This window comes from Catharus ustulatus, chromosome 11 (assembly GCF_009819885.2).
Source record: "Catharus ustulatus isolate bCatUst1 chromosome 11, bCatUst1.pri.v2, whole genome shotgun sequence".
Taxonomy (NCBI): domain Eukaryota; kingdom Metazoa; phylum Chordata; class Aves; order Passeriformes; family Turdidae; genus Catharus; species Catharus ustulatus.
In genome coordinates this window covers 12,143,174-12,158,839 of record NC_046231.1, presented here as the reverse complement: position 1 = coordinate 12,158,839, position 15,666 = coordinate 12,143,174, and the positions used below count along the sequence as shown (strand labels likewise).

General features: G+C 40.2%; 1 protein-coding gene across 1 annotated transcript in view; it reads right to left on the bottom strand.

Moving 5' to 3' along the window:
* Window positions 1-431: 431 nt before the first annotated feature.
* The window catches only part of MMP2 (matrix metallopeptidase 2), a 30,054-nt gene continuing 14,819 nt past the window's right edge, over window positions 432-15,666 (bottom strand). Inside the window, exons 7-13 of the mRNA XM_033070153.1 lie at window positions 14,890-15,063; window positions 13,368-13,523; window positions 11,524-11,665; window positions 6,841-6,977; window positions 4,898-5,057; window positions 2,155-2,264; window positions 432-1,426 (exon numbers count right to left, since the gene is read on the bottom strand). Coding sequence (XP_032926044.1) covers window positions 1,323-1,426; window positions 2,155-2,264; window positions 4,898-5,057; window positions 6,841-6,977; window positions 11,524-11,665; window positions 13,368-13,523; window positions 14,890-15,063 — 983 coding nt within the window. The 3' untranslated portion in view covers window positions 432-1,322. The remainder of the gene's footprint in view (window positions 1,427-2,154; window positions 2,265-4,897; window positions 5,058-6,840; window positions 6,978-11,523; window positions 11,666-13,367; window positions 13,524-14,889; window positions 15,064-15,666) is intronic.

The following is a 15,666-nucleotide window of genomic DNA, read 5'->3' as shown; positions in this document are numbered from 1 at the left end:
AGAGGGTTTTGCAGTGTTTCATGTGCGTGGAGCTGGATAAGATCTTTGGTCAGATGGTGTCTGATCTTATGGGCAGGATAAGAGTTTACATCTGTTTCTCAAGCTTACATCCCTACAGGATACACACACCCTCTCTTCCTGCCTGGGCTGTGGAGGGGTAGCCCGAGACAGAGTGTGGATGGCAGACAGGAGTGTGAGCTGTTCAGGGAGAGCAGCAGGCTTTGCACAGATACGGGACCAAATAATCTCTTTAATTAAATTGCTGCAGTTGCACCTTGGAACCAACAGAGGAAATAACCTGGGTTTCTAAATACCCCCCCTATGCACTTATATACTGGGGTAATGTTTTTGCCTTTGACAGGTAATGCACTGAAACATGTTGCTGAAGTTATAATTTCAAGTGGTACAAGGGAGCCTGGCCATGAGTAGTGTTGACAGTGTAATTTGATTTTATTGATATTGTTGGCACTTCATGTGTGGGACATTCTTTTCTAGTTTATCTTTTAATGAGAAACATTCTATCAGATTGTGAAAAGAACATTTTTTGTTGCCCAGTGCATAGGCAAAAAGCCTAATTGAACAAACCTCCCGATATTATAAAGAACAGGAAAATAAAACACATTAAACAATACTTGACTTTTATGTATAACTCATTGTCTTCAAAAATCTGAGTCGTTTCCATCCATATAAACAAGTAATATAGTAGTAACAAAGTGCATGAAGCAAATTGCTAAATTTAACTAAGGTATTAAAATAAAAAGTACTTTAAAACAATACTTTAACACAGTTTTTTGCCATGATTCTATCATGCATCAACACAAAGCAGATCCTGAGGCAACCTGTGCCTTTGACAGTCTTTCTGTATTATTATGTAAATAAATGGAAGTAATGATCAAACTTGTAAGAGGGTGAAAAACATCAAGACAAACCATCCATTTATAACAGAGTTGTATTTAAAAAAAATAAAAATCAAAGTGCACTGCTGGTACATCTCATTTGAGCCTATCTGGCATGATCCAGTCTCCAAAGGTTCCAAGGCTTTGTTTCAGCACCAAGGGAATGAAGAATGATGGCTGTTCTGTTCATAGCACTACTATGACTAGCACGACAACGGAAAAATTGTACCAGAATATATACGTAAACATCTTTTGTATACTGAGGAGGCAAACACTCTTAAATTATCTGATGTGTACAGTACTGGTACTTAGTGTTTTGGTGCCAGTACCAGACTGGTCCAGTAATTAGCATTCAGATCTATTTCTAATTACAGATAAGGCATATAACAAAAAAGTAAATATTTGGTTATTGATATCTCATATGGTTCAGCAACCCAACCAGTCAGAGCTTATCTTGCCAATTTTAACAATCTTCAAACTCTTGTCTTCCATTTGTAGATAGTACTGATCTTTGAAAAAGTAGGTATATCCTGTTAAAAGAAATAAACAAACATAATCAGACTATGAGGCACTTAATTCTTGATGAAAGATTTTTTGTCTCCGTGATTTCATGAAGCTTAATGAACTGAATGACTTATTTCCCAAAATATTTAGATATATTTGTATTATAAAAAAAAGATATATTTTAAAACTACACTAAAATTCCCATCCTGTAGAAGAGAGCTCTGGTTAAATGGAGCCTTAATAAGGTTAGTACTTTGTGAGTCAGAATTTTCTTGGATGAAAAGTTTGCTGGCAAAATAGATGTTGAAAATGTGACTGAGTCAAGGCTCATGTGACACCAGTGTTGCTTTCAGACTTTAGTGCATATCTGTGCAAAATTTAAGGTCCCATAAAGCCACAGGCCAGGATCTTAGCTGGAGTGCGTAGGAAATTAAGAAAAATTGCAACATAAAACCCATTCATGCCTGTGATCAGGGAGATTATCATACTTGAGCTCTGGTTGTTCTAGGGCAGGATGGTGCTGAAATAGTGCTGGGGCTGTGCTGGTGTGGGGGAACCTGGGGAGAATCAGGAGCTGGGAAATGTCCAAGCCACAAGGACTGGCTCGGTCATGCATCCCGGGATCCTGTTAGGACATCCTGTGCATCAGCCTTTGGGTGGCTCCATTTGGCTCCTACTCATGGACCACAATAAGTTTTGCAGCAAACAAATAAGAGAGTTTTTTTTTGTGAGTTCAATCAGAATTACAGCTTACCACTGTCCCCAAGGCCCAGGACAGCATCGAGGTTATCTGGAACACCATTCCAAGAGTCAGCAATGAATTTAGGGGATGCAAGCTCCATTTTCTTCTTTTCTTCATTGTACCTGAAGGAAGTGATATATCTACATTACAAATCTGCATTTAATGTTAAATTGTAATATAAGTTTTCAGGGTGTCCTCAGCAAATGTGACTATATAAAACAAATAACTGAGATTGTGGCTTCTATTTCATTACAATTATTGCTGATTCATTTAAAACCCTGTGAGATACTACATCTGTCCTTCAAAAATGCAATGCTGAATTGAAAATGCAGTTTCTCAGGAAAGTTCTTTCCAGAAATGTAATTTGGATGGGGATCAGTGCTGAGCAGTGCAGGCATCCTGAGCACAGTGATGTGCAATATAGTTTGAACCAGGCTTCAAGTACAGCATGTGAGGCCTCAATGACCCTTCAGGTGCTCAAGCACCTCTTCAGGAGCAGGAGACTTCAGAGAGGTTGTCTTTGACAGTACTGGAGGGAGAAAAACCATTTATGTTCCCAGTTTCTATTTATCCATGTCCATAGCTATCTCAGGTTACTTTTCCCTCATTGCTCCATGGAACTACTTGGATTATATCCAAAGTTACACCAGTTCTAATGAGCAGTAGGTTGGTCAAAATCAATTTAAATTATTCATTTAAATTCCTTACTATTTTTTTTTCCTGGGCTATTTAAAGAAAATCTAATACCTTGCTGGGTAGCTTTAAAACTTGAGCTGTGGAATCTGAGCCAGCTCCTTTTCCCCTCCCTCACAAAACTCTGCTGTGCTCACCAGTCTTGTTATAATAACACTAAAATAGCTTGTGGCTGGAGTGAAGGAGAGAGAAGGCTTCCAAAAAATCCATTTAAAGTAAGTGTGATAATGACACAGGAAGGACTATGGTATGTAACTACTTTGATTCCATTGACAGAATCCTTGTATAAAATGTAACAGCCACGTACTTAAGGGTTATAGCGTCTGTTCTGCAGAGATGCATTTTTTTTCTGAAATATTTTTCAACTGCTTGCTTCCTTCTTTACACAGATAGAAATCACTTAATCCTATTTTGTTTCCTCAACAATAAATTATGCATTCTGCAGTGACTGCACTTGATGAGGTACTTTGATAGAAATACTGTCTGTGATTGGAGTGATGAATTACTTGGAGGCCCTGCAGTACAGTTAATCAAAACAATAGTTGGTACAGAGGAGACCAGCAGCTTTTAAACTCATGGTCTGTAGGCTTTAGTAGGAACCTGAAGTGTTGCAAATGGCTGTATTAGAAATACTTGTGTTTAAATGGTCTCTACAATATGACATTAAAGAATGAGTAACATTCTGTAAGTTTTTAGTTCTTTTTTTTTGCTTTAGACAATGGAGAAGATTACTGTCCTTAAAGTAATCGAAAATTATGATCAAGTGGCAATTGTATGGACAGAGTATTTTATTTACTTACAGGAATCCACAGCCATTAGGATAAAATAAAGAAAGTAATTCAATTTAATCATAACATGAAATTATTGTTCGCATTAAATGGACTCAATTATACTGAGACTTTATTTGATATATTATATAGAATATCTCTCAGAATTAACCCTTAAAGATTGGAGAATCTTTTAGATTTCTGGTGATTATTTCTGATGTTTAACTTTCCTCTAAATTGTCAGTAAATGAATGGGTTCACTTTCAGCCTGTTGTGTAATGTCTGCATTCCTGAAATAAAGTCCTGTTCCTGGAACTGGCCTCTGACAGTGACTGCAGGAGTCAGGGCCTCTGTTTTGTTCTGATGCCATTTTGATAGCACAGAGGTAACTCACAAAGTTCCTCCCCTGCTTTTTAGATGTTCTTTTGTGCCAGATTTTTCTGGCAATTATGGTAATGAAATTCCATTAAATACAATTATACAATTAGTAGACTCTTCAGGTGTAATGCAGGATATTTGTTTATACAACAACAGTAGTCTTGAGACATTTGAAGGACATTCTTTCTTAATCTAAGATGGTAAGAGCATGATAGCAGGTCACCTGAGTTTCACTGGAAACATGAAAAGGATTGAGAGACTGTCAAAATGAATTGAAGCTAGGCTTTTTCTCAAAGCACTTACAGATACACCTGTGGTTTGTTCAGATTTCCTCAGTGCCAGCTATACTAGTAGAGCAAAGGTGTAAGTGATGGTAGATCAGCTGCTGAAAGGATTTACAGTCATCCCCAGCATGTTTTGGTTGTCACACTGCTGTTTCCTTTAAATCCAGTGCCTCTAAACCTGATGGCTCAGTGAAAGAATTTCTTAGGCAATCTGCTCAATCTTTGGATTCAAGTGGTAGGAGCTCAGTGTACTTTTAAGGAATTCCTTGCAGAGTTTTCTCCCAGCATTTGTGAGCTGACAGTAAGGACAACTTGTCCCTGTTAAGAGCCAGGGACTGCTGTGGGGCAGTTGCTGGTACAAGGGGGCACAGGGATGAGTTGTGAGTGGGGGGAGCCTGACAGACACTCCCAGACACCCTCTTCCATTGCTGGTTTTGAGGCTGGTTTTTCTCAATTCCAGTTTCCTGTTGCTGTACTGAGCACTTTCCTGCTGTCAGCACTGTCCTGGCAGCCCTTGTTTGTATTCCCAGGGGATGTGCCCTATGTTTGGTCCCTGCCTCCTGAAGCTCAGGGGCATTCAACCCTAGAGACAGCTCAGTCAACAGCATCCTGCCACCACTCAATGCATCTTACTTCCAGTATCTGTCTCCAGCAAAAATGTATGTCCTCTTGTTCCTGCCCCAGTTAAAAGCTGCATCGACACGCTGCACATCAGGGGGCAGTCCCAGGCTGCTGAGTTTCTTTGGATAGCCCCTGTCCAAGTTGCTGGCTGAATAAACCCAGTACTCGTTTCCTAAGTAGAAGAGGGAAAAAAAACAAACAAAAACTGTTTATTAATCACTAACAAAAGGGTATTTCTTCCTTTTTGCTTTGCCATGTGACTTTTTATTGCACTAGCTGTACCAGTAGTCTTTCTAGTATTGTACCATCCGTGATTACAGTACAAGTGAACTGTGATTACCACTGCTTTTGCTACTGAAGTGCTTCTTACCTCAGAAAAAGACATCCCCTCTTTTATCTTGCTTCCTCCCTTCTTAGCTGATGCACCTTTGAGGCAGACACTGCCTCATACACTATATGCTAAAACATATAATATGCTTGGGATTTTTATGCTAAAACAAGTAGTTTATACAGGAAATTTTTACTATGATGAAAATTATCTGATAGGCAGGGATATCTGATCATGTTCACCCTTTATTTGTTTTGTTGAAAATTTTTATTGAGTGATTAACAGGAAGTTTTTCCTCAGAGTTCATGTTGTCCTTTGTCACACAACATTATCTAATGTCTCTCCAGATGTGTACTAGTGGACTATGTAGTAGTGTTCCATCTTCTTTACATGGAATTATAATTTGCTTAGTAAATAATCTCACTGGATTCTCTGAAAGCCATGGAAAGATTTATTCATGAAAGGACATTTCTTTGATTCTGTGTTAGTGGGAAAGTAAGTAAGTATTAATGTGAGAAAAGTGTAAAGTGTGTCATTTGAGATTCTTGGAAGTTATTGATTCACTATTCAGGAGCAAGGGGTGGGACTAACCAGTAAGTATTTTAACACAGTTGTGTTATTTTCAAATCAATCTTTGTTTTTTGATAGTTCTTATTTATTTTTTAAAAAAGGAGGTTAGCTATGTTTTCCTGGAATTTATAAAGAAAAGGACAGGTTTAGATGTGATAGGATTATATATAATATATGCAATATTCAAAGTGTTTTGATTTGCCTGACTTTCAGTTTTTTTCCCCCCATCCATGTAAACCAGAGCAAATGGCCTCTGAGCCATGTGGAATAGATTATCATTACTTTTTTCTCTCCTGTACAGAAAATGTACAGCAGCTTTTGCCATATGGTTTTTACATGACTGGAGATGTTTAGTCATGTTTTTTAGTAGATACTGGAGCCTAGGTTTTGCTGGCTCAGTTCTTCATGTTGAAAACAGCCTCACAGCTCTGCTGATTTGACCACTCCAGCTGAACCATGTGTGACAGACAGAGCAGAGCTTCCTGTCCTGCTCCTCTCCCATGCAGGCAGCTTCACAGTATCCCCTGCCTGATGAGCCACCAAGGAAGGGGCTTGGAAGCCAAAGTGGAAGTCAGTCTTTGGCAAAAGAGAAGGAGACAAGGAAGGGCGTGAGGAGAAAAAAATGAAATGTAGTCTTCTCAACAACATGTGCTGAGATAATAACTTAAAATGGAAAGAAACAAGAAAAACAGGGTAGTGACTGAGGAAAGAGAGCTCCCACTGCTGTTCTTGCTTTGCATTTTAAGTAATGATTCTTGCTTGGTTTTGCTTACTGTTGAATCTCTCTTTCCAGGTGCTTATAGTTCTCTTTCTGTTGTACTGGAGGCTGAATGCTGTTTTGAGTCTTTCAGATCCAGCCTTTGTCCTAAAATCCTCAGGGGGGAGTAGGGAGATCTGTCACCCTACCTGTGAGCTCTGCTGGCTCTCAGACTGTTCCCTGTCCCAGGTACAATTCAGAGAAAAGTGAGCTTGAATGCAACATCATGCAAGTGGCTACTTACATTTTGAAACTTGAAACCCACACCTGTAAAAATAATATAGCCTTTAAAACCAATACCTGAGAAAAATACAGCCTTCTCGTCCTGAGGGGCCTCATAGACAGCGTCAATTTTCTCTGGCAGATCGGGCCAGAATGTAGCAACAAGAAGAGGACCTGTGGGTTTTCCTCGGGGGTTTATAGTCCTCCACATGAATCTGAGCAGAACAGAAAATTGTGCAGGATTTACAATGAACTAATTCAGCAGCACATCTGTTTCTCATCACCGTGGCCCAGGCCACGTGAGCACACACACACACAGACACACACACAGACACACACACAGACACACACACACACATGCGCGCACAGACAGCAACAGCGCTCGGAGCTCTGCTCTTCCCTGACTGAACAGCAAACTCATTTCTTTGGAGGCATCATGCTGGAGTAGCTGCACCATGAGCTGCATGCTGGACTGCAGGTGAAATTCCTGTGCTGATTGCTTCCTGTTACTCTTCTGCATCAGAACAAAATTTATCCTACAGTAATTTCACGAATACAAGCCGCAGCAATTTGACCAAAATTTTGGTGGAAACCCGGAAGTGCGGCTAATACTCGGGGGCAGCTAATATGTGAATAATTTTCTGACATTTACAACCCCAGACGTGCCAGCCAGGGCGCTGAGCCAAGCACCTGCCAGTAAAAGCCGGCATTCCACGATTGTTACAGTGTTACTGTGTTGCCCTGGCTCCCTGCAGGCAGCACGGGGGGCGGGGAGAGAGGCGGGAGAGCTCTCTTCTTCCCTCCTCTGCCGCAGCCCAGGGGAGAGACGGGGGGGCCCCGCGCCGCCATTGCCGCAGCCCGGGGAGGAGCGGGGGGGCTCTGCCCCCACCCTCCGCCGCCGTGGCGGGAGCAGGGGGTGCTCTGTGCCCGGCCGGCGCCACGGTGGGAGCAGGGCCGGGGCGAGCGAACCCAGAGGCGGCGGCCAGCCCCGAGTGGCAGTGCCGGGCTGGGCCACCTGGCCCCGTCAGCGGCCCCTAGCGGGCCGAGCCTGCACAGCCTTAGTTGAGCCAGTAAACCCCGCCCTCCCGCGGTTCTGTTAGTATTTGGCAACTTTGTTGCACGCGGGTCCTCGCTGCGAACGACAGAGCGGCTTATATTCAGGTGCGACTTATTTATGGACAAAGAACGAAATATTTGCCAACACCCAGAGATGCGGCTTATACTCAGTGCGGCTTGTATTCGTGAATTTACTGTAAACTTTGAGTATACAAATAAAATGCTTTGAGCCTACAAATAAACTCATTTACACAGCATTTAAAGTGTTAGAGCCTCCTGCTGCTGTGTATGGAGCAGATGGATGAACCTTTGACAAAAGCAGAGTTTTGCATTCCATGAACTGCTCTTGCAATTACTATTGTAGTGACTAAAAGTTCAAATTTAATAGCAGTATATCATAGTGCTGGGAAGTGAGTTTGGCTGTAAAAGAAAATGCTAGCACTAAAAACGTTCATTAGAGAAATGCAAAGGGTAATTTATTCGCTATTTTATACGTAAGTAGGATCATCATTTGATTTAAGCTTTAAAAAGCTGTAATTATCTTTAAATGGCAGAGCTTTGTGCTGAGGGCTTTTGGTATTAAAAATGGCACTGCTATTTCATCCTCCATAGAATGAAGAACTTTTTTCCCTAATAGAACAAAACTTTTGACATGGTTATAAAATGAAAAATCAGCAGGCTGTTGGAATTGCTCTTGCACCAAGCTATAGTCGCTAAATTCTGAGGTCAAACTGCTTTTGCCATTAATATGTTTTTAAAGTTTAAGGTACTACTGGCGTTTTATTTTTTGCAGCGTATCATTACCCATTCCTGCCTAGAATAATTTTACCTTTGGGAAGTCCAGGATCTAAACTGCATTTTGTTGTCTAAAATTTGGAGGAACAGTCCTAAATTAATGTAACAAATTGCTGTATTTTTATCAATAATGAGGATAGTAATATGTTATCCTATCCTTGTTTTGCATACATAGATGTATGTTTAACACGTACAAAAATATCTCTGAGCATAACTCATAATTTTCATTTACAAAAAAGAGGCAAAGAATAAGCCATCTGGCTAATTACTGCTCTTGAAAGTGTTAAAACACATATGACATGCTGCAATTGATAATACCATTTGTTTCATGCATCTCTTTTTAGACAGAAAAGCAGATTCAATATGATATGGAATGGAAATTCATATAGAAAATCTTTATAAGACCACATTCATAAAAGTAGTTCCTTTAAAAATGCAAGTTACAGAATTCTTTGTCAAGTTTGGACCTGATTTATGGCTGAATCAGCTCCAGTAATTGCTATCTGCATGAATTTCAAACTTGCCAGGGCCAACAGAGACTTAACACCAGGTTTTTAATAAACCACACATTTCAAGGGACTTGTTAAATTGGTGAGGTTTTCTTTTGGAAAGGGAAACTTTGCCAGAGCTGGATTTTATTTTGTTTTTGAATTACGGAGAAGGTATTTCTATTTCTGCACATCTGACTGAGGAAATGGTGAAATTAATTATTTGGCTTTCTCATTTCAGTTTCAACACAATAAAATGTTTTAACTCATCCATATTAAATCTTAATATTACATTTATAGACAGATTTAACAATTTAGTTACAGTAGGTCTTTTACACCATATTTAAACACAATCTATGTTTTTGATGATGATGATAATGATTTTTATATGCAGTTATTGAAAGTGCGTCTTCTTTTGTGTCCTGATAATTTTCAAAGTGTGAACTTTTGTTCACTCTCAGAATAAAACCATCAATGGAATTGCTGGTTTTGGGCATTCTGTGCCCAATAGAAAAGCTCAGTTGTTCTCTATGGCTAACAGTGCCTTCAGTATTTCCCCTTTCCTGGTAATTTCCTTTCCTTGATTTGAGGTGGGGAGGGAAAATACTTTTTTTTTGAGAGAGAATTAATCATATCTGACCTCCTTTTTGCTATTTACTCTCTTTGCCATGTGACAGTTGGATTCTATGGTAATTTTCATGAATCATGAAAGTCACACGACACATGACAGACAGCTGTTTCTTGCATTCCAAAAGTGAGTCATGATGCTGTTTGCCTGATACTTGGAAAGCTGCAAGACTGACAGGCAAAGCCATTCCAGAGCAAAACAATTCAGCAGTTGTCTGCTTTTGCTGCATGCTGGATAAAGGCTGAGCCAGACTGAACAGATTGTTTTGGTATTTGCATAGTTCTTAGACCAACTGTACCTAAATGCAAAATACTTCTATTTTGTTGGGATTATATAGGATATTGGATCACTCTACTGGTTTAGGAGTTGATTTTACATTGTTCCTTTGTGTGACTGCTGGTTTGCAAGAGTAGAAGCAAGGTGGAATTCTGGCTGAAAACCAAGGACCACGAGTGAGCAGGAGAGGAGCAGTGGCTGGGTATGGTGTGGAACTTGGCAGGGGTTTTGCAGCTGTGAGAATGTTTTTCCTTGGAAGGTGCTGAGCTCAGGTGAATACTTCAGCACTCTGATGACTAAATTAGCAAAAGTGGGCACCGTTTTTGGCAAACCTGTGAAGCTTTGTGTGAGGGTGATCTGTTGGTACTATGAGGACATTTGGTGGCCAAGGAAAGAATGCTCCTTGCCAGTAGGGATCACTGGAATCTTAACCTGCAGCTGACAGGGCCAAGAGAAAGAATACAAAAGGTATCAGTGTGATCCCCACAGACCACATTGAAGCTTCTTACAAGCAGAAGGTTTAAATTCTGTTCTACATTGCTAAAACACAAAGCCTATGATAAAGATTAAGTAAAACTTCCAACATAAAGCACCATTATTCTGAGTATCATATAGATTGGATCTAGAAGGAAATACATGGAATCATTGTATTTACCCTTAAAAATCAACTAACCATGGTTTTTTGTTACTAATAGCTGGTGAGTAGGGTTAAATCATGCAGCATAGTAATAAATGCTTCATGTATCTAGCTGAAAATTTGAATCTGGAGTAGATGGTTGGACTCATATCACCAGGATATACAAATAATTTTTAAATTGCTATTTTGTGAGGGAAACTTGTTTTTTAGCTTCTGTTTCTGTGTAACTTTCCACTGACATCTACTAGGGAGCAATGAACAGCTGGGTTTCAATACTTCCCTTAGCTTGAGATGCTTGTGTATGTTTTTATATCATAGGAGACTGATTTTGGCACACTCACTGAATGTGTGTGGACCCAGATCTTCAGTGGTGTTGGGAGAATGTTCAGGGTCGCTGATGATAAATTATCCTGAATTTGGCATTGATTTATGACAGGGAAGAAGAGGGTCTCTCACAAGGGTGCTGCCAAGTCCCATACTCCTTAGGAGATACTCTTCATTGCTGAGCAGCTGGGAATACAGGCAAGGGAGCTGCAGCTGAGCAGGCACCTCATTTTATGAGGAATCTCTGCTTTTGCATCAAAAATGCCTTTCTGTCTTGGAGGCTTAGAACACCTGTAGCTCATCCCAATCACCCGTGTCCTTGGTGGGTTATTACAGCAGCCATGAGTCACATAATGCTGTTATTTGCTGACTTTGGACTCCACCTGAATTAAACCATTTCCATTTCCCTTAGGAGTTGAATAGGACACTTTCCCATCTCTGAACACACAAAACAAAGGGTGGATGCTGTGCCTGATAATAAATGTCCAGATTTTGGTGAACAGGTCTGACAGATGCCTTCACTGGAGGCTCTCTTGGTAAGCAATTCATTCACTTACCTATCTTTGAAGAAAAACGTTTCTCCTCTAATTTGTGCGACCCCATCAAACACAATGTCATGCTTGCAGAGCTCTGGAGTGACAGGTCCAAGGGTTGGGCCTGGTCCTGGTCCTGGCCCTGGTCCAACATCAGGGGACACCTCTGTGATGTGAGCAGAGATATTGTTACACTGAGTCAGAGCAAGAGCTGCCACGGTTTCTAAAGGGGTCACTGTGTGCAGGGAGTTCTTGAAGGAGGAAAAACTGATAATAAAAACTCCTCAGGAGATTTTGGTGGTTGAGGACAGCTGAGGAAGCCTTGACTTCAACTCCTGTCCTAATGCCCTGTGCAGCCTCACTCGAGACACGGTGCCTGTGTCTGGCTGGGCTGAGCTGCTGTTTAACCTGAGAGATAATGAGAAGGGACTATACTGCATTCAGAAGTGAGCATTGCAATTTGAAGATAAAGATTTTAAAGTCCTTGTACTCAGAATTATGTGCTGAGAAAGACACCAAAGTGGATTTCTCTTTTTTAAAGAAGTCCAATATTTGGCAAGTTACAAAGATGCATTTTGAGCCATTTGAGGATCTTCCTGTCCTCACCAAGAATAAAAATGTGCTTTTCAGAACATGAATTTTTCCATCTGGTTTATTTTATTTGGTATTATTATTTGGCTGCTGCTTCTCTTGAGGCATTTGCCTCTTTTTCTCAGACATTGGGTTAACTTACTGTATGAGAAAAAAATGGAGTATAGCTCATTTGTGATAAAATGAGAAAAGAAGGGTTTTTTAAATAGTTGTTTTACATAGAAAGCAGTTTGTAAATGGTTATATCAGTTGAAAAGAGGAAGAAAGATAGTTTCTTCTTGGATATTGAAGCATGCTTTAAGACAACTGGGTTAGGTTCTGAACTCTTATCAAAGATACACGGTATGGGCTCAGAAAACTCACTTAATCTTGACCATGCCTCAATTCCCATCCTTAATTAAAGCAGCTAAGAACAAGGAATAATGAAGACTCAAAAAAGATTTTTGTCTCATGTGATAGTATTTTTGACATATTCTTATTAAAATTTCTGAGGTGTGGAATACTGTAGAATATAGTCACAGTTAAAAAGATGTCTCAGTAGAAAAGTCAAAAGCACAGGAAGAGAAATGGAATATGGGAATGACTGCTAAATTGACTGTAGTACACTGGTGCCTCTGCAAGGTAGAAAATGTGTACATGGAAGGAATCAATCATGATGCTACTTATGCATTTTACTAAGACTATCTGTGGAGTAAATAACAAATGTTAAACTTAGCTACATAAAAATACTTAAATCCACTTTTTCTCCAGGAGACTGCCTAATCCATTTACATTGAAGTTTCAGCTCCCACACACTTTCTGCAAATGTTATTGTGATGGTACAGCTTGAATTGTGGGAAGGCAATGTGAACTGTTTCCCAGCTGGGACACAGGAAACAAAGAAAACCCCTCTTGCAGAGGGTCACAACCTGGGAAGCTCAGAGTATTGCAGAAAGTAACATCCAAACCCACCCTCATCAGGTATTTCAAGCTAGAGACAAACATGGCATTTCACTGTCCCAGTAAAGGCACTAGAAATTTTCATCTAAAATTTTGTTTATGGGGTGTTTTGCTGCTTCTTTTCCCTCTGTAAATTTAGTGCCTGTCATCCTTAACTTGTGATATTTGATTTAAGTAGCAGGCCTGGTAATATGAAGAATGCAGGGGAAAGGAGCAGAGGATGTTTCTGGCATTGGTGGGATTGTGCCATTTGTCATTTACTGCCAATTCTGAGTCCCAGATTTGAACCCCTGCTGCCTGATTTTCTGATGAGTTCTGGGGATGGGGGAGGACTTTACCATAAAGCTCCTGGATCCCTTTAATGTCGTCCTGAGAAAGTCGGAAGTTCTTGGTGTAGGTGTAGATGGGGGCCATGAGAGCTCCTGGGTCCTCAGAGTGCTCCAACCCCATAGCATGGCCAAATTCATGGGCAGCAACCAAGAAGAGACTGTACCCTGAATAACACAGTAAAACAGTGTTAGCTGCTTGCATTTAAACAGAATTGTACCACATAGGTTATTCACAATAAATAATAATGATTACTACGTACAGCCTCCCATGGGGAACATCACACCTATTGCCAATAATGACATTTCACTGGGAGATTCCAAAACCTTCTTTTGTAGGGGATCTTTACTGCAAGTGACTCTGAGCATAGTCTTAATACTTGTATGAGAAAAGAAAGTGTAACAAATAACATTGGACATCCCTTTCAGTTACAGAAGAATTGAACTTGTAATCTAGATATCAGATCTTCCTTTTCGCCATGAAAAGGCTTGTAAGTGATAAACAGGTCTGTAAATACGTGTCTCTGAGAACAGTTTCTGAATCAGCACTGATGTGCCAAATCCTGTTAGGTTAGAAATAACCTTTTATCATAGGGTGACATTATATCAATTATGCCCAAACAATCTCTGAAATTTGGCAGGTTTCTTTCTTCCTAGAATAACCCCCTAAATCTAGTATTAATTTGTAAATATGTAAAAAGCCTTTGGTTCATGTTAAAATATGGCACATATTAATCAAAGTAATTTTAAATAGCAATATTCACCACATAAAATTTATACTGTCTCACTTGCTTTTTAAACATGTTTTTCATCCTTCGCAATATCAGTCACAAATATATTAATTTTTACATTTAGCGTTTGTTCCAAATTTGTATCAGTGTATCATTTACTGCACACTAATGAAATACTATAGTTCTTGTGGCTAACTGGAGGGGAGAAAAAGCATCTATTGATTTATTAATTTATTTCATGGTTTTGTATTTTGGAAGGATCCTTCATCACTGTATGTTACTGTAAGGTGTTGCAGAGCAGGAAGAGGACATACAGTAACATGGCACTCTCTTGCATGGAGCAAAAAGAGAGCAATTTATTGAAGAAATCCATAGCTTTATATAAAAGAGATCGTGCAAAACGAAGCAGAAAACATTCATTGGTCAGAGAAAGCAACACATCCTTGTCTCAGGCTTTCTCACGGATCCAGCAGGTGTTTTTCTTTTGTTATAATGCTTTCTCTTATGTTTACATTAGAGAAAGGTCTCTAGCTTGGGATAAAACCTAGCTGAGCCTGAGAAAGTTAGACTGGAAAAATCCTCAAGATTTTTTCCTGGGCCTGTAACAGCCACAGCTACAGAAAATCTGAGGGTTTCAGACGAGCTCTGGGTGTGACTGTAGCTGTATCTCACACTTCAGAATGGGGGTTTTGCTCTGATTTCAGGCTGAAGGGCTGTAACCAGCAGTGTGAAATCATTGCAGACATGCTGCCAGGGGTGTGGGCACTGCTCATGCCCCGTGCTGCCCTGGCAGGAGGTGTCACCTTGGTCTGGACAGAAGCCCCACTTGCGGTCGTCGTCGTAGCTGCTGGTGGAGGCGCACCAGAGCTTGCCGTCGTTGCGCCCGGCGCTCGTGCACGAGTCGTACTTGTTCCCAAGGAAGACGAAGGGGAACACGCATGGAGCGCCCTCGGAATTCCCACCAACTGTTGACATGGCTGTGGAAATGACAGCAAAACACAGTGAGAAGGGGATCCCTTTTGCATCTTAACTACACTGAAAGCCGAAAGGAAGAAGGAAGACTGCAGCCCTTCTAGGAATAGGAAGAAAAAGGTTAAAAGTAACATTTGAAAATTGACAGAATTAAAAAGGAAAAAGTCGACACATTGCCATTGCAATGGACTTGCCGGTAGTTTTGGTGGGGGTGAGAATGAGCCCTGGACTCATGATCACAGCTCTGGGGAAGCAGCAGTTTAACAGTGTTTTATGGAAGGTGATTGCCCAGTGAGTATCTTTTAATGCTCATTCCTGGTGCTATTTTAAAGTGCTTTAAAGCGTTTAGGTAGAAAGCAGGGTTAGTGTCAGAAAGGTTAAAGAGCTGTTGAATATTCACCTGGTGGTGAGTGTCCCACTGAAGAATAAAATTTATATACCCTGACAGTAGGGTACAGTGTAAAATCGTGTGATTTTAAACATTTTCTAAAGAAGATGATATATTAAATGGGGATAACTTTTTTTTCAGCAAGTATTTTGCAAAAACGAGAAAATTTCCCCTGTGTTCCCATTTATGTAGTATATGACAATAATATATAATATATAAT